Source organism: Apiospora phragmitis (genome assembly GCF_038363925.1).
Source record: "Apiospora phragmitis strain CBS 135458 chromosome Unknown utg000014l:1.0-1827420.0:1.0-1829600.0, whole genome shotgun sequence".
Lineage (NCBI taxonomy): Eukaryota > Fungi > Ascomycota > Sordariomycetes > Amphisphaeriales > Apiosporaceae > Apiospora > Apiospora phragmitis.
Window position 1 is genome coordinate 967643 of NW_027117414.1, and position 22738 is coordinate 990380.

General features: G+C 42.8%; 5 protein-coding genes across 5 annotated transcripts; 2 read left to right on the forward strand and 3 right to left on the reverse strand.

Moving 5' to 3' along the window:
• Positions 1–6213: 6213 nt before the first annotated feature.
• PG994_014927 (uncharacterized protein) lies at positions 6214–7610 on the reverse strand (the record flags this gene model as incomplete). The annotated part of the gene is made up of 2 exons (XM_066866336.1): positions 6214–7227; positions 7599–7610. The coding sequence occupies 2 exons, from the start codon at positions 7608–7610 to the stop codon at positions 6214–6216; spliced, it is 1026 nt and encodes a 341-aa protein (XP_066708012.1).
• A 1168-nt stretch (positions 7611–8778) lies between these two features.
• On the forward strand, positions 8779–9750 carry PG994_014928 (mitochondrial carrier; the record flags this gene model as incomplete). The annotated part of the gene is made up of 1 exon (XM_066866337.1): positions 8779–9750. The coding sequence occupies one exon, from the start codon at positions 8779–8781 to the stop codon at positions 9748–9750; it is 972 nt and encodes a 323-aa protein (XP_066708013.1).
• Positions 9751–9851: 101 nt separating this feature from the next.
• PG994_014929 (uncharacterized protein) lies at positions 9852–10772 on the reverse strand (the record flags this gene model as incomplete). Its single annotated transcript, XM_066866338.1, has 1 exon — positions 9852–10772. One exon carries the CDS (start codon positions 10770–10772, stop codon positions 9852–9854), a length of 921 nt encoding a protein of 306 aa, XP_066708014.1.
• A 1416-nt stretch (positions 10773–12188) lies between these two features.
• Positions 12189–13256, forward strand: PG994_014930 (uncharacterized protein; the record flags this gene model as incomplete). Its single annotated transcript, XM_066866339.1, has 1 exon — positions 12189–13256. One exon carries the CDS (start codon positions 12189–12191, stop codon positions 13254–13256), a length of 1068 nt encoding a protein of 355 aa, XP_066708015.1.
• A 353-nt stretch (positions 13257–13609) lies between these two features.
• Positions 13610–14200, reverse strand: PG994_014931 (thioesterase superfamily protein; the record flags this gene model as incomplete). The annotated part of the gene is made up of 1 exon (XM_066866340.1): positions 13610–14200. The coding sequence occupies one exon, from the start codon at positions 14198–14200 to the stop codon at positions 13610–13612; it is 591 nt and encodes a 196-aa protein (XP_066708016.1).
• Between the last annotated feature and the right edge of the window lie 8538 nt (positions 14201–22738).

Genomic DNA, 22738 nt, shown 5'->3' on the forward strand with positions numbered 1-22738 from the left:
TATCATATGACGACTGTTCTTTTTCGAGTATTTAAAGAGCGTGACCCATGAAATCTTTATCTTGTGGGCACCTTATGCATATGGGTTACACAGACGGGTTTTCCGGGAGGATCCTTCTCGAGTTCATGAGCCATGCGAATCGTCAAAAATGGCACTGAAATTGATTCACTGACCCGCCGGGTTGGCAGGCGGTTGGCGGGGATCGATCCGGTGGCCAGTCATGCATGCACGGCTCGCGGAATACTCCCTGTGGTAGCACGTTAGACATACCTACTGTACTACGCGGGCCGTCAAAGGTCTTGACCGGTACCTCGTCCGGAGAGGGTCGCGAAGAGCCAGGCTGCTCAGTGACAGCGCGATGACGCAGGAACATGCGTATCGTGGCGCCTCTTCGCCATCTTCTCCCAGAAGGACCAGCGCACCTACATTTTGTGCCTGCCCAATCAGCGGCAAGGGTGGAGATATGGTTGGATGTCCGCAGCCCCCCCCCCTTGGCACAGGGTAGGTAGGCATTTGATAGTTCCGAGCAGTCCGTCTAGGCAGTGATCTATTGGCATTCTGTATTTTCAATAGACGGCAAGTTGCATGCTATGAACTCTGTCGCTTTGGTGTATCCCTTGAGGCGGGAAACTTGGGACGTTGCTGTATGTACAGTTGCAAGAAGGAGGGGCAGAGAGAGGTTGGAAGGAGGTTAGAATAGAATGCTTGACTTGTCTCTTCGCCTAAGACGCTATTCAGCCACTGTCCCAAGTTTAATGTTTAATCTGGAGACCCGTCTTTGGAGCTGTCATCCGTTGTCTCTTGTTTTAGTTTGGGAGGCAAGGAGGGGCGCTGGGGAGGTGCACAGACGTCTCCAGTTCATCTGGAATCGAGTCTAGGTTACGGAGTAATGTCAGATGTACTTGATGTAGACAAATCCGACGCTTTTTTAGTACATCGACGGGCAATCTACGACTACTGCGCCCTTAGGGCCTTAGGTAACGAACGGTGCGTTTCCCACTCGCACTTGTCAATAACCTACATACATAACCTACATGCAGTTCAAACCAAGGTCGGACCGTTATGTCATGTAAGTACATATGTTTGTGCGGTATGTACGCCCCTACACGCACACATAGGTAGGCCATTCAATTACCGGCTCAAGTTACATAACTGTGATCGATTTTCTCGGGATATTACTGGAGATTGCACACTGCGGCCATGACGGGTACAAAGGCACTAAAATATTACCGACTGCCAAATCTGATTGACATTGGGTTCGGATCTAATAAGTAGTAATCATTCCATACATTAGCGCTTGGAGAACAACCCGACACAGATCGCACAACAGTCTACGCACAGCATAACCTACTAGCTAGCATCCCCGAGCCAGGGGCATGGTAATCGATGGCCCTCGCATTCTGCAAATTACGACCTGGGTTCATCCTTGCCCAGCTTGTTTCCTACTTTGGGTTTTCAGCCTTACCGTTGGGCTCAACAAAGCTCAGACGACTTGAGGACCTGCAAGCAATCCCCTTCCTTTGAGATGCCTGATTGTCAAGGACAGGCTCTGGTGTATCCTCCACCAGAAAAGCTTCCGTAACAGCGCGCTTAAGGAGTATATGGTCGCTGTATTATTCCACGCCCCGGGTCGTGCCGACGTTTCCATGTCCAAAGTCCGACGGCGCCATACTCAATTATGTTCTCCTCTCTCACCGACCAGAAACGACAGGAATTTCGGCGATAACAGCTATCGACGGCATATGCAGAGCCGTCTAGGAACCCCACAAGTACGTCCCCCTATCAATTTGCTCCTCTCGATTTCAAACGCTGTAAACCTGAATGGGGCGTTTTTCGCGACACCTTTGCCTCGAGACCATCGTTCTGGAATGCCCCTCGCAGAGCAACATGTCACATTTCACAGCTGCCAGCTCAACGTGGTCCATTCCAATCGCCCAATCAAACCGTACTTCAACGCACAAATAGGCAACATTACAGGTCCTGGAAAAATGGAGATATTCGCAAGGAGCTCCCGAAAAGGGCATATATCACTTGTCATCTCACATGTGCCCTGCGCGTGTCGGTGGTGAGTAACCCTGGTCGTTTCCCAGAAACCTGGTATATACGAACCCACTGACTAGGTATATCTGACCTGCAGCTTCGGATGCTTCGCTTGCCGGGCTGCTTACACGTCAAGTTGGATATGCCCCTCCAAAGTGCGGCGTGAACGTGAATAATAACATCAGTGTCAGAGCATCTTCCCCTTACTAGTCCACTCACATTCATCCACATCCACACCGGCGACACGATATAGCCTTGCCACCCCCGTCCACTTGTTGTGGATGCTGTTCAAACACCAGTATCTAGGCATGATATTGACTGGGATCTTGCTGCTCAGCTCGACCTGACATTGATTTTCAGCACTTACTGGCCCACAGGTTGGAAATGCCATCCTGGGTAATTGACGAGAGAGCGACGGCGATCAATCTATCTGAAGCATCACTCGCGGAGGCCCAGAACTTCTCGCCCGTTCAGTTCCAAAGCAAGGGTGCTGCCCCATCAGCAGCCTCATTTCATTTCAAGAGCCTATTGAACGAGGAGGTTGTAAAGATTGTACTGGGGCTCGTGGTGCAGTTGTAGCCCGTGAGCTGCGTGAAACTTAGTGTTACGGCCTTGGTCAAGATCGATGACCCCTCAATCAAACGGGCGGATGACGAATATAGAGTGTTCTCAGCTATGAGACTACATTCGCTTTTGGGCTTGTGCAAAGCTGTCCGTAGATCAGGATGGTCTTTCAACGGAATATCCATGCGGTTTGGACTCTCAGTGGTCACCAACGTTCGGTACGAGGGTGCAGACGAGCGTCAAGCCCTCGATGGTACTGCTTTTACGCTACTTCCTTACATTCTACATGGCACAATGTCTTGAGTCACGACGTTGTAAGGAGCGTGGACAGAAGAGTGGTGAGGCTTGTTGAGGGTTTCTAGTTTAACGACCTAGGTTATCGGCTATCATCTGAAGATATGCTTAGCTATGTTCGTATTTCGAAGACCAGGGCCCTTGTTGACGATGTACGTGGAAACCCACAATAAGAGCCAACCCACCATACCAACTTAACTTTCACATGTAGATCTATGCTAACAATGGGTTGACATGCGGTTTTCCATGGGCCTCTGGAGCAGGCAGGGGAACTTTCAATGGGACGAGAGCCAGTACGAACTCGATATGCCAGGGGTTTTGTTCGAGATAGGACCTCTATAGACACTGGCTCACTGGATGCACGCATGAACATGTTTCGATTTCTTCATCGGTGGCACCTGATCGGATCTTGCAGATACCACGGAGCCACGAGGGATCCCCCAAGGTGACTGCTCATAACTTACCTCGTATACATTCGCAAAGTCTACCCAAAGCGATGTTGATGAGCAGCGAAGGGGGCTCTACAATCCACTTCATATTCACTTGATGCCAGTATACAGTGTCCTCTGCAGGCATAATGATATCTCTCTCCAACTATCTCCCAAATCAAATCTGCTCCAAGTCCTGCTTGCCCCTCGAAACATGGACTCAAGAGAGGCGGACATACGCGCGTCCAGGGCAGTATGCAGAGCAGCATGCAGAGAAGACAAGTCTTGGTATTCCATAAGCCATCAAATTTGACAAGGAAAGTAACCTGCGTCATGATCCACACCGATCAGTCCTCAGACGCGCATCTTTGCTGTACCTTCGCGACTATAGCCGTGTATGTAAACGACTTGCGTGCAAGAGAAGGTCCGGCCACTAGGCCTTCTCGGCGTTGCGGCATTCGCATAGCCGGATGCGCTCGACACGAAATTTCTATCAAAATAATACACATCGGTGATCACACGGTCTGAGCTTTAAGCCCCCCCCCCCCACTCAACCGGCACGTTGTATCGGCTCGGAGAAGAGCAACGCGGGCAGGCCTTTTGTTGAGCACTGAACCGTCAGTGCCCTCTTTCACGTTACCGTCCATGGCCTAGGATTGAGCCTTGCATGGGGGGTGCCAGGGTTGCGGCCGACCCGGCTATTTCCGCCAAGCACAGGGGGGCCAAATGGGCGTAAGGACTTTCGTTCTGGGAGGGGGGGCCGATAGGTGCAGGGGGCGGGAGTGGTTCCCGTAGGCTGGCTTATTCCGACCTAATTCAAACCCAGCTGTCTACTATAAGTTCCTATACGAAAGGTGCATTTCTCCTCTGGATTGGGAATAAGGAGGATCAGATAAGGGTTAGGTCGCACTGCAAGAATCCACCACCACTACGCATGTGGCTATACTTCTTGACTACATAGGTAACTAAACGTATCACGCAGTCACGCCCACGGCTTGGGGCCATTGCAAGGCAATGAATGCGGCGAAACAGTTCGAACGGATAGATTGTAAGGCAGGAAGCCGAGGCGCCCCTTTTTCTTTTTCAGCTTTCCTGATCTGCCGACCATGAATCCTTCTAGATGCGCCACAAGCTCAGCCCAGCCCTGGAATTCTGACGCCATCTCGCTTAATGCCTGCGCTGCCCAGTCAGAGAGGTGCTCGTCGGACCCGAGGGTATGGGCCTCCTACGATGAGATGTAACAAACATTTATTCGTTCCACGATCTCAGTAGCAGCGGCAGCATCAGGGTAGAACCTACGGATGTATGGCGATGAGTAGACGGTGTTGAACCCGACGCCCTAATAAGCTAGCTTAACCCCCCCCCCCCAGTAGGTGTAAACACATACAACTAAGTAGACAAACAAACCCAGATAGCCAGCTGAGCCTTCTTTCTTGTGTTCATAATGTTAGCATCCATACGTCACCCATTACTCCTGGTCGGAATAGCCCGCCAACAGCGCGGAGTTACATGCGTTAGATGAGGAATAGGCAGGCGTTGTAACATATTCGCCAGCAAACATGCAGACGCAAATACCTTCCTCCCTAAAGTAAGCAAAGACCAGAGACCTAGATGCCATATCAGCGGTAGTAGATATATAACGGTAGTGTGTATATAGAGCACTTATATAATGTATAAACAACAGTCGTACACGAATTCGGGTAGCCGCCTAGTGATATTACCAGCGCCTGCCTAATCTTCGGGGATTGTGTAAGATTGATGAGAAGTCATCAATCGAGAGTACCTGGGTTCCTGCCGTGTAACAGAGAAGCAGAAGGGGATTATCGAGGCGAGAAATGCGTAACCATGTCACAATAACGCTGCGTAGAGCGTAACGACTGAAGACTGCCTCGTCCAGGTCAATCGACACCTGATAGACAGCAAACAGATTTTCCCTAGGCGCTGCTTCCGCTAGCCGGTGACTAAGGACTGGCCATGACGTTAATATTGAATAAAGCTTCGCAAAGAAGAATAAAAGAGAAAACCCTGAAGGGGAGCGTATTAAGTGACTCTCCTTCATCACATCGGAAATACTACACTAATAAGGCTGATTGGGCAGTAATATGTACGCCATAGTCATTGCAACCTCGTAAGCAGTCATCCGTCAAGGATGGGAGGGGCAAAAGCACAGCCTCACCGCACTCTACGTTCCTTGATCCGAACCTACTCAGCCCACATGGGTAGTATGCAAAGGAGGTTGCAGGCGTGTGCCCAGAACAGAACATATCCTGCATGTCATTGTCACCCAATGCAGGAAACGATGTCGTTTCCCGTTGAATTGAGCGAGGATCGTGTAGGTTTTGACAAATCGTTTATGCGTTGTTATATTGATGCTTCAATTGCAAGTGGGTATCTCTGTAATTAGACTGATATTAGCCAACAGGTTGATGTGGAAAGATCATGGAAGACGATCCCTCACAAACAGTGTTTGGCTGTTTTGGCAGGCTCCCCTCTTCCCCTCGGAATATCGTTGCCGACTACGCAGCATCTGCTTCGCTCTGTGGGTGTTCCCGTGGATCTGCAGCGTTGCGGATGACGGTCGCTCAAGTATCGCTGCTGGAAGCAACACTTGTCGGTGTTTCCTATACCGTTTTTCGTCTACTTGACGAAATTCCACACCAACTCAAAGGCTGCCCTTTCTCTAGCAATGTGTTTCAAGCACCAGCGACACCTGCTGCTGGCATGTAGTCATAAGACCCCCCGCCACTGGTCCAAAACCTAATGAGATAGCTACTTTATCTCGAAATACTACTTAGGCTAGGTCTGAAACGGGCGCTGCACGTAAACAAAGCGGCTGGGCCATATTGGATTCCCCGTCTCATGTGATAATCGTCTTGCTCGCGGTGTGTCAACGACCGTAGCCTGGAGGGGGGGCGAAGCCAGGAGGATTGCCAGGTGGTGGCCCAAACCCAGGTGGTGGCATGGGCATCGGAGGCCCTTGAAAGCCACCAGGATGGAAGTTTTGCGGGCTTGCGAAACCCTGAGCTGGCGGGGGCCTTGCTGGAAGTCCAGAAGGAGCAGGCGGCAAAACGACTGGTCGTCCGGGCGGTCCAGGAAGCGGAGGCCCGCCGTTCATGCCAAAGGCTACTGGAGGAGGGGGGCGGTGGCCTCCCGGTGGTGCGAATCCCATGGGCCTAGGGGGAGGGACAGCAGTGTTCATCGAAGGATCAAACCCTCCAGCAGCCATTGGTGGCGGCGCACCTGCAGCAGGAGGCATAGCTTGGCCAGGAGTCTGGAGGAACGCAGATGGCATGGGCTGACTTTCGACGGTGACATTGTGCTTCTTCGCCTGAGCAGCAAGCATACGCTCCGCTTCGTCGCCATGGCGCTCTCCCTTGCCATCTTTCTTGTAGGCATATTGTACGCTGACATCCTTGTTCATAAGATATTGGCCGTTCATGTTGTTGATGGCATCATCGCTGGCATCGAAACTGCTGTAGCTGACGAAACCGTATCCTTGCTCAACCCGTTGTCGTCTCGTGCCACCTTGGGAGGTGCTATCAGGGTACCAAAGCGACTGAAGGTGTCGTAGAGAATCTTTTTCGTCGACCATAGGATCCAAGTTTCCGATGAACAGCTCAGCACCAATCTCCAGAGGCTTCTGCTTGTCGGCGGAGGCCTTGTTGACGCGCAAGGGCTTGCCGTAAAGTCGGATGCCATTCATGATCTTGGCGGCGTAGTCGGCGTCGACCTCCCCATTGAATTCCACAAAACCAAAACCCTGGTGAGACTGAGTGACGCGATCTTTCGGGAGATGGACGTTGACTACCGGTCCAGCCTGGACCATGAGCTCCCAGATAAGGGCATCGTTTGCGCGTTCATCGATATTGCCGATGTAGACGGTCGCCTCTTTGTCTTGCTCCTGTGATCATACAGGTTAGTAGTTTGTCATGGAAGGGCGATTTTCTAACCAACTTACCAATGCTTTTGCCCCGACATCTCGACTGAAAAGATGCAAGATAGAAAACAATGTCGTCACCCAACGAAAATTCTCTCCGATACCAATGGTGATGTGAAGCTGTAATCGCGCCCGGACGCGGCTCAAAGCTTACAAAGCGAAAATGTTTTTCCGGGGCCCAGTGGAACTGTACCTAGGCTAGAGGTACCTGCACAGGGAGCTTGGGCGACACAGGCACTAATTGAGTGCATTACATAAGGCAAAGTAGGCCTAGGACGTTGCGCTACGCAATTACGGATGCAACTCCACGATAGGAAATTTTAGGACGTTCGTACACCATCTGGCATCGCGAGACATTTTGCGCAACGTTGGAAAGACTCGACACACTTTGCGTATGTACTCGAACTCACGCACTCTCTACGAAGTTGCAAAGCCCGGTTGCTGATTGCTGGCTGCAGTACTACCCTGACGACCCCGTCTATTCCAGTAACCGCCAAGATGTTCGCTCTTTCGGAAGAATCAAAGGTTCAACTGCCACATCACCACACTGCTGTCTGCAACTGATCTAACAACCATGCAGGAGCGTGTTGGAAGGATCATCGAACTCAGCCGTGTCGCGATGCACTAGTAGGTTTCCTCTTGCCAACCGGCGCAAATCAAGAAGTGTAGCTGATGCTAACGAATTGCGCAGCGGTTACATCCCTCTGATCCTCTACCTCGGTATGCTTCCTTTGGACACTGCGCAGTAGTGTAGACTCGCAATATCACTACGGAATCTAACAATTATGCCAGGATACACCCGCAGCGACCCTCGCCCCAGCATCATCCGGTATGTCATTACAAAACCAGCCTACTCCATGCGCTCCTCTTACTAACCTGGACAGCCTCCTCTCTCCTCTCTCCTAGATACGAATGTCTACGGCGCCAAATGATTACGACCCTTGTATAAATACATTGCATCCAGCATATGGATGATGGATTGGGCGGGTTCAGGCATTCTTCACCCGGAGGCTCAATAGACATGAGATGCGATGGCCATGAATGACCACAGCATCACAAGCCGTCGTGATGCGTCACTACGGAGTGGCAATATGTAACACTACATTCAAATTAATGATATTCTGATACCAATGTCGATAGCCGGAATCACCTAGCATCGCTGCTGTCTCTAGCGGCGATCGTGAGGGACTGGCTAAGCCAAGCCCAAGGGGCCTTATGTCCTTCGCGACGTAACATGCATCGGTGAATCCTTGGTTGTAGATCTGATAGTATACTGAATACTTCTGTGCGAATCACTTATGCACCTCTGCATTGAAGGCGATTTTGCAGCAACTCGACTGCCGTTTTCTTCATGACGACATAAACTTATCGGCGATAAGAACTGCTTAGCGGATCAAATTTCTAGGTGCTTCGCTTTCTCTTGTTTGACAAGCAAATTCACGTTTTGCGCCGGCTCTTTTTCTCCTCGTTCAAAACATCTGAAATGTAACATTACTGTCCTCAAGGTCACTCTCGATGACTGAAAACCATGCGGGCCTTTCTCCCGCCCTCGTCGAGACCGTGGCTGGGCTCTCCGCGGGCTCCATAGCCACACTGGTCGTCCACCCGCTCGACATCGTCAAGACTCGCATGCAGCTTCACCGCAGCAGCGCGCCCACATCGTCGAGCCTGACCACCATGTCGCTGATCCGGGACCTGACCAGCACGCCGCAGCCCGTGAGGGCCCTGTACCGTGGTCTGACGCCCAACCTTCTGGGCAATGCGTCGAGCTGGGCCTCGTTCTTCTTCTTCAAGGCCCGCATTGAGCGCGCTTTCGGGTATATGAAGTCGACGGCGTCTGGCGAGGCTGGAAGTAGCAGTAGCAAAAGCATAAGCATCAATAGGGCTAATCTGACGGCGTCGGACTATTTTATCTCGTCGGGCCTCGCGGGTGTGGGCGTCCAGATCCTGACGAATCCCATCTGGGTCATGAAGGTCCGCATGCTGGCGTCTGATCGCGGCACGGCCGGGGCGTACCCCAGCATGCTGAAGGGCGCGGCGCAGCTCTGGAAGGAAGAGGGACTTCGAGGCTTCTACCGCGGACTTGGCATCAGTCTGCTTGGTGTCACGCACGGTGCGGTGCAGTTCGCCGTGTACGACTCCGCCAAGCGGATATACTTCGCGCGGCAGCAGCAGCAACTGGACGATATGGCGCCTACCAGGTTAAGCAATGAAGCCACACTTGTGTTGTCCAGCGCTTCGAAGCTCATTGCTGGTGCTGTGACCTACCCGTACCAGGCCATCAGGAGTCGGCTTCAGACGTACGACGCGGATCAGAAATACGGACGAGGGATCATGGGCGTGGTAAAGCGCACTTGGACAGAAGAAGGTATACGAGGCTTCTATCGAGGTATTGTCCCGGGCGTTATACGCGTTCTGCCGGCAACCTGGGTCACCTTCCTCGTGTACGAGAATGTCAAGTTCCATCTCCCCCAATGGACCAGCTAGCGAATCACAGACTCTGTCCTTAAAATAAATATTGCTAAAACGCACCCGAAAACTGATAAAAAACCCGAGTCGCGCTGATACATTCTGTGCCCTGACGCCCGTTACCGGAGTTGTACCCCATTTCGCGATTCGCCAACCTCCGATATATAATTCAGAACCTTGAATTTATAGGAAACAATAGCTCTTTTCAGTACTTCCGTGTCGTAGGCCTTGGGGACCCAGACGGCGAGCGAACCAAGGTCTCTGTCAACGTCGTCTAGAGCAACCTGTTTTCGGCTCTCGTCGACGAGCTCGACATGCCGATAGCTCATCGCCTGGAAGGGGTCAGGCGCATTTGTCACGGCGAAGCGAATCGCTTCCATAGCTTTGCTCATATCGTTTTCCATGAAGAATTCCAAGACTTTCATTAGCCAGGTACAATTAGGTGTCGACGGCGCCTTGCTCTTCGGCGGGCCGTCTTGCTTCCACTCACGAAGCTGACGGAGCTCCTTTCGCAACAAGACAAACCTTCTTCTCCACCTATTTCTGCCTAGCAGCAGGTAGGAGTTTAGGTTCAGCGCCAATGCCCCGATAACATCTCTTTTCCCCTGGGAAAACGCGGGCCCCGGCGAGGGGGGCCGGTTGAGCGTGTTCTCGTGCATCGCCTGTCGGTCCCGGAATTCGACGTGGCGGCGGAACTCGTCGTGGCGGCGGTATTCATACTTCAGGGACAAGTAATGTGTGTACATGACTTTCAAGTCGTGAATGGCTTTCTCGTACTCCTGGGATCGGGTATACCAGTAGCACAATCCGGCTACGGCATCTGTGAGCTCTTTCCGCGCCGCGGCGAAACCGGCTGAAGCGGTAACATCATCTCCTCCGCTGAGTTGTTGTCGGAGAACCTCTTTTGCTCTTTTGGTGGTCATGCGTGCCACCTTCTCTAGCCGACAGTTAGTGCCCAGAATGGGTGTTGTCAGTAGTCTTTGCGAGAGGTGCAAATCCCGATACAGGCTGTTCTCGTAAGGCTCCCTAGGCTTTGCCATGGCGGTGCGCGTTGCTGTATTTGGTCCAGTGGTGTTTGGGGCGTGAAGTACGGCTTTCTTTTGCTGCGAGTTATATCCAGGAGGCAAAAGGGATGTTTCAAATGACTGCAACACACACACAAAGCGAGATACTAACGGAAGACATCAGACATAATAAGCTGATACATTGATGGCATTGATATTTTCTTTCTCACTTTCCACTGCAGTGGATTTTGTTATCTTGGTTTGGGCCTCTCCTGCTTCCCCGACAGTCCAGTGGAAGCCTCAGTATCTGTATGGAGAGTCTTGGAACTCAAACGTCAGCCACCTGGTTTATCTTGAGCGAAGACGGCATCAGGCTTGCTGCCGAGATTGGCTGTTTGATGCAAAGGTTCTGCTGGTGGAGAATATACATCTTGTGTGGATGAAGCCACCATAACCTACCATATATCTGAAGGACTAATCTCACTATTCACGAGCACCGTTCTCAGTGAATTGCTTCGAGTATATGTTGGTGGCCTTTTAATTTGGAGTTACAAGAGAGCGGTTTAGCAAACGCGGCCATGCTCTGCATATGGATATATGGATTTCTGGTGATGTCTGATTTTACTCAGCTGAACCCACGCCCCTAAACGCCCCGACGAGATAAAGAATGTTCCTGCGATACGACATTTGAAGAACCTCCCGTACTGGAAAAGGGCATAATCAACGTCTAGAGCAGTGATGCTCGGCAAGACTTGCGGCATGGTCTTAACATGTTGTCATATTTGCGACTCTGACTAGGCAATCCATTGGATTAGAAGACATCAACGCAGTTCGTCCGGTGCGAATAGAAAGGAATAATTACTCGCTTAGATACCAACTTTATACCTCGGCACCTTTATTTCTATGCGGCAAACACATTTGCAGTATAACAGTACTCACCCCTCTCTTTCCTAGTAAGCTCTGCTATCCAACGTCTGTCAGTACCGGATTTCCAAAAGGTCCTGATTATTACCTATCTTGTCTTGACCGAAGCAAGTCACCGACAGGAAAGACTCGGATCATTGCGGCAACGTGTGGATCGGCATTGCATAGGCGCAACTCCACTTAGTAGGCGACAACACCGAGAAAGGTCCATCTTCTAGGCACCATCCTGGTTTGCCTTTCTTCGCCGCAAGGAGAGTGGGCGCGTTTTGGAGACGTCACAGATTAGATCACTGTGTCTACGTGTTAGTTAATAGCCCGGCGACGTCATTCGCACGTCTCAGATCTAAGGCGGAGAACCAAAGCTTAGCTGTGACTTGCACCAGGAAATAAGAACTGCGACTCCGCATCTCCCGAGAGCAGAGCCTCAAAAGGTAAACATAGAACTGTCTTGAATTTGGGAAACTCGTCGAGTTGGCCATATACGCAATCACCCGAGGGAATCCATCATCAAATATACAAGGGGCCACCATGGCTACTGTCGGAGCTCACACCGGGAAGAGCGTTCTGCTCATCGGACCTGGATTCATCGGCTGGAATGTGCTCGAGCTGCTGGTCAAGGACCAATACAACGTGACCGCTTTCACGAGAAGCAAGGAGCACGGTGCGAAGCTGACGGCCACGGGCGCCAGGAACGTCGTCTTGGGCGACCTGAACGACAAGAAGCTCATCAGCGACGAGGTCATCAAGCACGACATTGTTCTGCACACTGCCTCCGCAGACCACGCGGCCAGCGCTGAGGCCGTCCTGGACGGTGTCCAACGACGTGCCGACAAGGGACAGAGCACCATCTACATCCATACCTCGGGTACGTCCGTCATCGGCGACGCTGAGGCCAAGGGCAAGAAATCGTCCAAGGTCTACCACGACAGCAAACCCGAGGAGATCAACGGGCTGCCAGACAATGCTCCACACCGCCAGATCGACCTGGGCATCCTGGACGTGCAGAAGAAGCTGGGCGCCAAGGCCAAGATCGCCATCGTGATGCCCCCGTTGATCTACGGCTACAACGACAAGCACGGACGGCTCTCGATCCAGATCCCCACGCTGACGCGCTTCGCCCTGAAGCACGGGTTCGCCGGCTACGTGGGCGAGGGCGACGCGGTCTGGAGCCTGGTCCACGTCAAGGACCTGGCGCGGGGCTACCGCATGATCCTGCACCAGCTCGAGAGCACGCCGGCCGACTCGCCCGAGCTGCTGGAGAACCCCTACTACTTCTGCGAGTGCACGAGCGAGTACGAGGTGAGCTGGAAGGAGATCGCCGCGCTCATCGGGCACACCCTCCACCAGCAGGGCAAGATCTCGGACCCCGCGCCGCGGCAGATCGACCCCGAGCTGTACGGCGACATCTTCGGCCCCGACTTCACCGAGGCCGTCATGGGCCTTAACAGCCGCAGCCGCGCCGAGCGCCTGCGCGGGCTGGGCTGGAAGCCCGTCGAGAAGTCGTGGCAGCAAAGCTTCGTGGTGGACGAACTGCCCGAGATCTTGAAGGAGGATATAAGCAAGTTTGCGGGCTATGGCGCAGCTGTAGCTAGCTAAGGGGGCATGTCTTCCCTTGAGTAGTGGGAGCGCGAGAAGTCTTGTACACCTGAAGCAGTGCATGAATCAAATAATACTGAAGAATAAGAGCCTAGCCTTGCGACTCGCGAGCGATCTAGTGATGTTAGAAGAAGCTTTGTCCAAAGCAATTAGTCCAGAGGACTAGGCATAATTAAATGCCGGCCTCTCACGCATCGTAGCAGGTTCTTTATTTATTTTGAGGCAGATGAGCCAGTTAATCAGGGCCACGTCTAGCTAGATACAGAGTCTCCTGTTCTAAGCACACACTCTCTATGCCAAATCTCTCACAAGCTTCTTTCAAGGATCAACCGCCCAACTATATCCGCTCCCGCCTAGAGCTTCGTGCCCCGCGCCCGCACAAAGAGCGCCTCGGCGCTAGCCAGCACCGTCCCCTCGGCGTCCTCGAGGGTGGCCTCGGCGAAGAACTTGCCCCTCGCGACGTCGACCTTGACGAACCGGGCGCGCACCAGCAGCGCCCCCGCCGTCGTGGGCACGGGCCGGCGGTACTGCGTGTGGAGGTACGCGGTGAAGTGGCTGCCCGCGGGCATGAGGCCGCGCTCCCGGTTGATGGGGATGAGCGAGCCGATGACCTCGTCGAGGAGGGCGGCGACGATGCCGCCGTGCAGCGTGCACGGGTAGCCGTTGACGTCCGGGCCGAGGGCCAGGAGGCACTTCACTTGGTCGATGAGGCCGCTGCTGCTGCTGTCGTCGCCCCTTTTGGTGGTGCTGAAGGTCTCTAGCATGGCCGGGATGGTTCCCGTCGTGTTGAGGGTGCGCCCGAACAGGAGGTTCTCGCCTGACGGCTGCACCGTCCGGCACGAAGGCGGGCGTGCTACGAGGTTGGGTCCCCGTGTATGCCTGGCGCACCAGGGTATGGAGTTGAAGTAGTGGAATTCAGGGGTTTCTGTATCATGTTCGTACATTTTTTTGCACTAGAAATTTAGGCTTTGCCGTATTTCACTGTGGCTAGGTAGTGAGAGTTGCACTATTGTTCATACGAGTATATGCTACTTCACTTGGTTAATATTAATAACATCATGCGGGTGTTTCCCAAGGTTCAGGGGCCGAACTGGGGTTGGCGGGTAACGTGAGTAAGTTGGGGTAACGCAGGGTTGTCGTTGTGCCTTCCTTGGCGTACATAATCTACCCGTTCCTGTGCTGTAAATTCATTCAATGGGGGGCATTTTTTCTTCTTTTTTTCTTCTTTTTTTTTCTTCTTTTTTTTAGTACTAACTCGCCAGCACTTAACGAGACAATAGATATATAGAATCATGAATTTTAAATATTTATTATAGAATTAATTTATATAGCTACCGCTATAAGCACTTATATTTAAAACGAGATAATTTAAATATTTTTTTAATATACTTTATAAGTGAATTAAATATATAAGTAAATTAAACACTTTCGTTATATTTTATTTAAATAACTCTTATATTTAATTTCTTTTATAGTATAATATAGTTAATATTTAAAAAAAGAAGTATATATTTCTAGCTTTTTAAACACTTTAAAATAACTTAAAATTAAGTCTTTAATATATAGCTTTAATATATAAAATCCCTTATATAACCCTTTATAACTAATAACTTAGTCTCTTTATAAAACGCGAAATTTTTATAAAATCTTAGAAATTAATAAATTTAGAAGAAAAGGCGATTATAAGATATATAATATAATAAATACTATCTAGGTTTTAAAAGAAACCTAGTAAGATGTACTGGGGTTTATATTTAGCAATACGAAAGAGTATCTAAACGTGTAATAAAAGTCCGCTTCTATCGATACAATGTGTAATAGCCGTAGGAATAAAGGTGACTGAGGTGCGTAGACTTGAAGGTATTCACAATAGGGTTGTTAAGGCTGTTTGCCTCACTAATGGGTTAGATTGATGCTTAGATTGATCACTGAAGTAGAGAGTGTCTATATGAAATACATAGGGAACGCTCCTCATTATATATCCAACCTCTCCTTCTCTGATCTCCTGGATCACCTGTTGGCTCACGGTGATCCCGTTGTTGGCTCACGGTGATCCATCCCCTGGATCACGGTGATCCGTTCTTAGTTGGCTTACGCCGGGCGCCGTACCTCTGTTACTTCGTAGCTCGTCACGTGACTCGCCGTGCCTCGTTCTTGCGTCCTTTTATATTCGTCCCATCGCCGTACGGGCTGGTGCCGTTTGCGTTGTTGTACGCTGCTGGAGTGCGGTTGAGTTCATGTTGGTGTAGCTGGCGGTGCGGTCGCTGGCCGTTATATCGTAGCCGGATCGGGTTATCGTAGTTCCGTGCCGGTGAGTGGGTCTTGGCCGTATGGTTAGGTCGGGTTATAATATATAATTAATTTAAATTCGTAATCGTTTCCTCCTCGGCTTAGCGATATAAAAGATATAGCGAATTAATTATTTTATTAATATAATACGAGATGTGTTAATATTAATTAAGCTTTAAACTTTATACGATAATAATTAAACCTTTAAACGCGTTTTAATTAAAGAATTTATTATTAAAAAGTTTTTTTTTATAAAAATCTTAACGCGTATTGCGCGTAATTTATTTTCGTATAAAATATAATTAATAAATATAAGATTTAAAAAGAGGATATTTATAACTTTAACGAGACTAGCTTTTTTATAAATTAAATCTTATTTAAAATAATCGTTATAACTTTTAATTAATATAAGAGGCTTAAAATAGTTTAATAAAAGAATCGAGAATAAGTTATAATTATTTAAAGCGTTAAATTATACGATTACGCTATCCTTTTATATATTATATTTATTAAGAAAACATACCTTTTTTTTAATATAAAAACAGCTTATTATTAAAGGATTAAATAATTATAATTATTAAAAACGACTAAACTATAAATAAAAAAAGCGAGGACTAAATTCGATACTTTAATAAATATATAAAGTTTTATACGAAAAATATTTATCGCTTATTAGTTCTTAACGGCTATAAGAGCTATTACTCGATAACTTTTAAGCTTTATTATAAAAAGAACTCGATTATTATATTTTATATATTTTCTTATTTATTATATAAGTTTTAACCTCTTAATATTAATTATTTTCGTATATTAAAAAGATTATATAAGAAAGGAATCGAGCGTTTTATACGAGCGTATTTCACTTATATTTTAAAAGAGGACTTCTTACCAGCGTTTTTAGAAGCGTTTTATGCGATTTTCACCGTTTTAAATATTTAGAGAGGTTTTTAAGGGGCAGGACTTATATTATATAACTCGGAATATTGTAACGAACGTTATCTAGGTTTTAAAAGAAACCTTATAAGACGTACTAGGGTTTATATTAATAATACGAGAAAGTATTTAAACGTGCGATAAAAGTCGCTTTTATCGATATAATGAGTAATAACTCGTAAGAACGAAGGTAACTAAGGTACGTAAGTTTTTAAAAGTATTCGTAATAGTTTTATTAAAGTTATTTATTTTATTAATAAATTAAGATTAATATTTAAATTAATTATTAAAATAAAGAGTATTTATATAAAATATATAAGGAATATTTATTATTATATATTTAACCTTTTTTTTTATTAATTCGTTAAATTATTTAACTTACTTTCGTATTTTAATAAGCCGAGTAATCTCCTTATTAATTAAATTATTAGTTTATTTTATTATTTTTAATAATCCCCGTGATCCTTTACGTAACGTTATTTTTACTACTTTTTAAGGTCGTGTCCAGCCGGTTATTATTCGGGATACTATTATTATAATTATTATACGTTTTTATAATATAAGCGCGTTTATATTAATATAACTAGCGGCGCGGTCGGTAGCCGTGATATTATAGTTTAGGCGGGGTATTATAAATCCGGCCCGATAATTTATAAGCTTTAGCCGTATAATTAAGTTAAATTATAATATTAAATTTTTTTTTAATTATTTTATTTTCGAAGCGTTAAAAATTTTTAAATATTTTTTACCCGTTTATTATATCAAGGCTTAATAAAAAAAATTTTTTTTTCGTTATATTTTTATTATAATATTTATTTATTATATTAAATCGAGTTAAAAAATCTATTTTTTACGCGAAGTTTAAAAAAATTAAATAATATTATAACTTAATTATTCTTTTTAACGAATTTAATTTCGAAGCTATACCGTACTCTTTTTATTTAAAAAAAAAATAAAAATATATTATATTAAATAATATTTCTCGTTATAAAAAGTACGTTCGTTATAGTCGGTCCTGCGATAGTTCCGGTTTATCGGTTTTTACGGTGTTTCGGGTCGTCGACGAGTCCCGTCGTCTACGCTTTGAAGAGTAGGCGGCCAGCGACTCTCTGCGCGAGGCGAGCGTGGCTCTAAAGAAGGCTTACCGAGAGGCTCAGGGGGCCTTTTAACGTTTAGAGCGGATTCGGCAGTAGCGGAACTCCTTAGTAACGCGCGGCGTAGAGATGGCTAGGCGTGGCCTTTATTCCTTAGACGAGCTAGAGGCGGCCGAGCACGCCGAGTCCGAGGCGGTCGTCGAGGCGCAGTTTTTCGGGGCGTTTAGGGTGGTGGACTAGAACGCGATAAATTTCGACCTCGTTCTTCCTTAAACTTCCGCAGTTCCCCTGCGGCGTTCGCCAAGTATTTCTTAGGTTTTTAGGTATTATTTTTTAATAAGTAGCTTTTTTATTAAACGAAGTATTAAAAGCTTTAATTTTTTTTATTAATAATTAATTTTTAAAATAACTTTTATAATTTTAAATAGTTCGATTTTTTTAAAATTTAATTATTTAATTTTAATATTTCGTTATAAAAAGTTAATTTTTTTAATTTTATTTAATTAGCGTATTTTTTTATTTATTATTAAAAAAAGGTAAGGTTTTATTATAATATAATTTAAAGTTTTTTTAATTTTTCGACTTATATAATTATAATTAGTATTAACTTTCTTTTTAAAGGTTTTTTAATAATTTCCGGGTTATACCCGTAATTTATTTAAAATAATAAGATATACGTAGCTTTATTATTTATATTATTATAAATAAATTAAGTTATAAGTAATAATTATACTTAATTATTTTATTTATAATTAACGTAATAGCGTAGGTATTATTTTAAGGTTTAATTTATTCGCTCGGTTTATTTATTCGTTTAAAGGTGGTAAGCTATAAATAGTTTATACTTAATACTAAATTATGTTATAAGCGATTTTTAGAATTTAGCGATAAATAGTTTATTTTTATTAGAAATAATCGTTTCGAGTAGCCCGTATTAGTTAATAATTATTTAAAAGAATATATATATTAAGTTATTAATATCGCTAAATTCTTTATACGGTAAGAAGTAGGTATACTTTATAAATTTATTCGTAATTATTAAGATATTATTATAATCGATTTTAATTAAGGGTTTTTTTAATAAGGGTAATTTAATAATAAAATTAAATATAATAGTTTTTTATATTTTATTTAATAATAGAATTAGCTATAGTTTTTTATATAATTAATATCGGGTAATTTTAATTTTATTATAGAGGTTATATTTATTAATTATTTTAGTTATAATTAGTTTAAAGTTTTTATAATCGAATTATTTAGTACTTCGTTTTTAAGTTTTAAATACTTTTTAATATTCGTGTATAAGGTATTTATAAAATTCCTTAATAAAGTCTTCGTAATACCGCTTAAGGATATAGATCTTATTTCGGTAAAAAGTAAGACCGTCGTGGTTTTCGAAATAATCTTTAAGGTAGCTCGTAGGGTTAAGGGTTTAATTAAATTATTAAAACTTAATAACTTAATTATTATTATATTAGACATAGTTTGTAATATTTAATTATTTTAACGATATAAGGTTATTATTTTAGTTATAAATAAGGATAGTTTATGTTTCGAGCGGGACCTCTTTTTAATAGTTTAATCGTTAGTTTAATACATTAACGCGACCGTTCTCGTTACTTTTTTAATAAATAATAATGAGGTTAAATTTTAATAAGAATTTAAATTATTATATTTATTATTTATTTAATTTTTTAATAATAATAAACGTTATAAGGTTTTTATAATCGGTATAAATTTTAATTAGTTTTATTATTTTATTAAAATAATAACTTTATTTTTTATAAGTTTTAATAATAGTTATTAATTCTTTATTATAGATTTAATAATTAAACTCTAGTTTATTAAACTTTTTCGAAAAAAATATAACCGGGTGTAGTTTTTTATTATTATTTTATTAATTAAGTTATCCTTTAATCGTATAGTTCGATACGTCGGTTTTAATTTTAAAGGGTTTAGACGGGTTTATTATACGAAGTACCGGTTCGTTAAAAATTCGCTTTTTAATATCGCGAAAGGCTTTATTTTTTTTCTATTTATTAGAATAGCTCTGTAACGAACGTTATCCGGGTTCTAAAAGAAACCTAGTAAGACGTACTAGGGTTTATGTTAAGAATATGAGAGAGTATTTAAACGTGCGATAGAAATTATTTCTATCGATATAATAGGTAATAACTCGTAAAAACGAAAGTAATTAAAATATATAAACTTTTAAAAGTATTTATAATAGTTTTATTAAAACTATTTATTTTATTAATAAGTTAAGATTAATATTTAAATTAATTATTAAAATAAAGAGTATTTATATAAAATATATAGGGGACGTTCGTAATTATATATTTAGTTCTTTTTTTATTAATCCGTTATTACTTAATAATTTTATTTAAGCGCGCTTCGCGCTGTTTAGTAATCTCTTTTAATTACGTTTTGCGTTACTTAGTAATCTCGCCTAATTATATTTTACACTGCTCGGTAATTTCGTTTAAGCGTTAGCCGTGCTACGTAATTTATTAGCGATCGTTATTACTTTATAAGCGTATTTATCTTATTACTAGGCGTAGTAGTATTATTATTCGTTATTAAGGAAGGTCTGGCTTCGTATTAATATAACTAGCGGTACGGTCCGTAATTATAATATCGTAGCCTGTTCGGGGTATAGTAATTCCGTGCTGGTAAGTAGGGTTTTTTAATTATATAATTAAGTTAGGTTATAATATTATCCTTTTTTTTAATTATTTTATTTTTAAAATATTAACTTTATAAATACTTTAACCGTTTATTATTATAGTTTATAATAAGTTCTTTTTTTTTATTGTTTTTATTATAATATATACTTATTATGAATAGTCGTATCGAAAAATTTCGAATTAAGTTTAATCGTTCTTTTACTGTTCGTTATACGGATTTTATTAAAGCTTTTTTTAAATTTAGTTTTAAAATTATACTTTACGGTTATTATTTTATAAAAGGGTAATTTTATATAATAATAGAAGGCGTTAATAAATATAAGAAATATACTCGTACTAGTTATGCGTATAATAGTATCGAGGTTTTATTATTTTCTTTACGGCGTGTATAAAACGAGTACGATTGCCTGTTTTAAGAAAAGTCCGCCGTAAAGGCTTATTTCTTAGAGCTCTAGCGCTAAACTAACGAGGCTATTACTCGCCTTATTCGTTTCCGTAAATAAAAGGAGATGGCTCGTATTTAAGGGGTTAAATTAGTATAGCGTAGTTTATACTCTTTAAACGAATTAGAAGAGTAAGAGCGTCGGGAGTTTAAAACTATTATAGCCGTTTAAGTTTACGGGGGTTTTAGTATTATTAATTAAAACGCGACCGATTTCTCTTTTAAGCCGGTCTCCGAAGTTATTATTTAAACGTCCGTAGTTTTTTAGCAGTATTCGCTAAGTATTTCCTAGGTTTTTAAGTATTATTTTTTAATAGGTAACTTTTTTACTAAACGAGGTATTAGAAGTTTCGTTTTTTTTTTATTAATAATTTTATTAATTTTATACTCGTGCTAATTTATTTCGACTTTTAATTATATATCGGTTAAGGTTTTTTCGGTTATTAGCTCGAGTAATAAAATATAAAATATAAGGTATATCCGTATTATTTTAAGTAGTAATAATTAGTAATTAGTTTCCGAAATAACTTTTATAATTTTAAATAGTCCGATCTTTTTAAAGTTTAATTTATTATTTAATCGTTTAGTTTTAATATTTCGTTATAAGAGGTAAACTTTTTTTTCCTTTTTTATAAATTAATCCTTTTAACCTTGTTTAATCGGCGTATTCCTTTATTCGTTATTAAAGGAAAGTAAGGTTTTATTATAATATAATTTAAAGTTCTTTTAGTTTTTCGATTTATATAGTTATAATTAATGCTAGTTTTTTTTCAAGGGTTTTTTAGTAATTTCCGAGTTGTACTTATAATTTATTCGGAATGATAAGATACGCGTAGCTTCGTTATTTATGTTATTATAAATAAATTAAGTTATAAATAATAGTTATATTTAATTATTTTATTTATAATTAATATAATAGTATAAATATTATTTTAAGGTTTAATTTATTTATTCGGTTTATTTATTTATTTAAAAATAATAAACCGTAAATAGTTTATACTTAATATTAAGTTATATTATAAACGATTTTTAAAATTTAACGGTAAATAGTTTATTTTTATTAAAGATAATTATTTCGGGTAGCCCGTATTAATTAACGATCGTTTAAAGGAATATATATATTAAATCGTTAATATCGCTAAATTTTTTATATAATAAGAAATAAATATACTTCGTAAATTTATCCGTAATTATTAAGATATTGTCGTAGTCGACCTTGGTTAGGGGTTTTTTTAATAGGGGCAGCTTAATAACGAAATTAAGTGCAATGGTTTTCTATGCTCTATCTAATAGTAGGATTAGCTATAGCTCTCCGTACGGCCGGTGTCGGGTAGCTTTAGCTTTATTATAGAGGTCGTATTTGCCGATCACCTTGGCCACGATTAGCTTAAGGTTTTTATAATCGAATTGCCTAGTAATCCTTTTCTAGGTTTTAAATATCCCTTAGTATTCGTATATAGGATATTTATAAAATTCTTTAATAAAGTTTTCGCGATACTACTTAAGGATATAGATCTTATTTCGGTAAAAGGTGAGACCGTCGTGGTTTTCGAAGTAATCTCTAAGGTAGTTCGCAGGGTCGGGGGTTTAGTTAAGTTATTAAAATTTAGTAACCTAATCGTCGTTATATTAAACGTGGTTCGTAGCGTTTAATTATTTTAACGGTGTGAGGTTACCGTTTTAGTTATAAGTAAGGATAGTCCGCGTTTCGGACGGGACCTCCTCTTAATAATCCGGTCGTCGGCTTAGTACGTTAACGCGACCGTTCTCGTTACCTTTTCGGTAGATAATAGTGAAGTTAAATCTTAATAAGAATTTAAACTATTATATTTATTATTTATTTAATTTTTTAATAATAATAAACGTTATAAAATTTTTATAATTAATATAGGTTTTAATTAGTTTTATTATTTCGTTAAAATAATATTTTTATTTTTTATAAGTTTTAATAATAATTATTAATTTTTTATTATAGATTTAATAATTAAGTTTTAATTTATTAAACTTTTTTAAAAAGAATATAATTAAGTATATCTT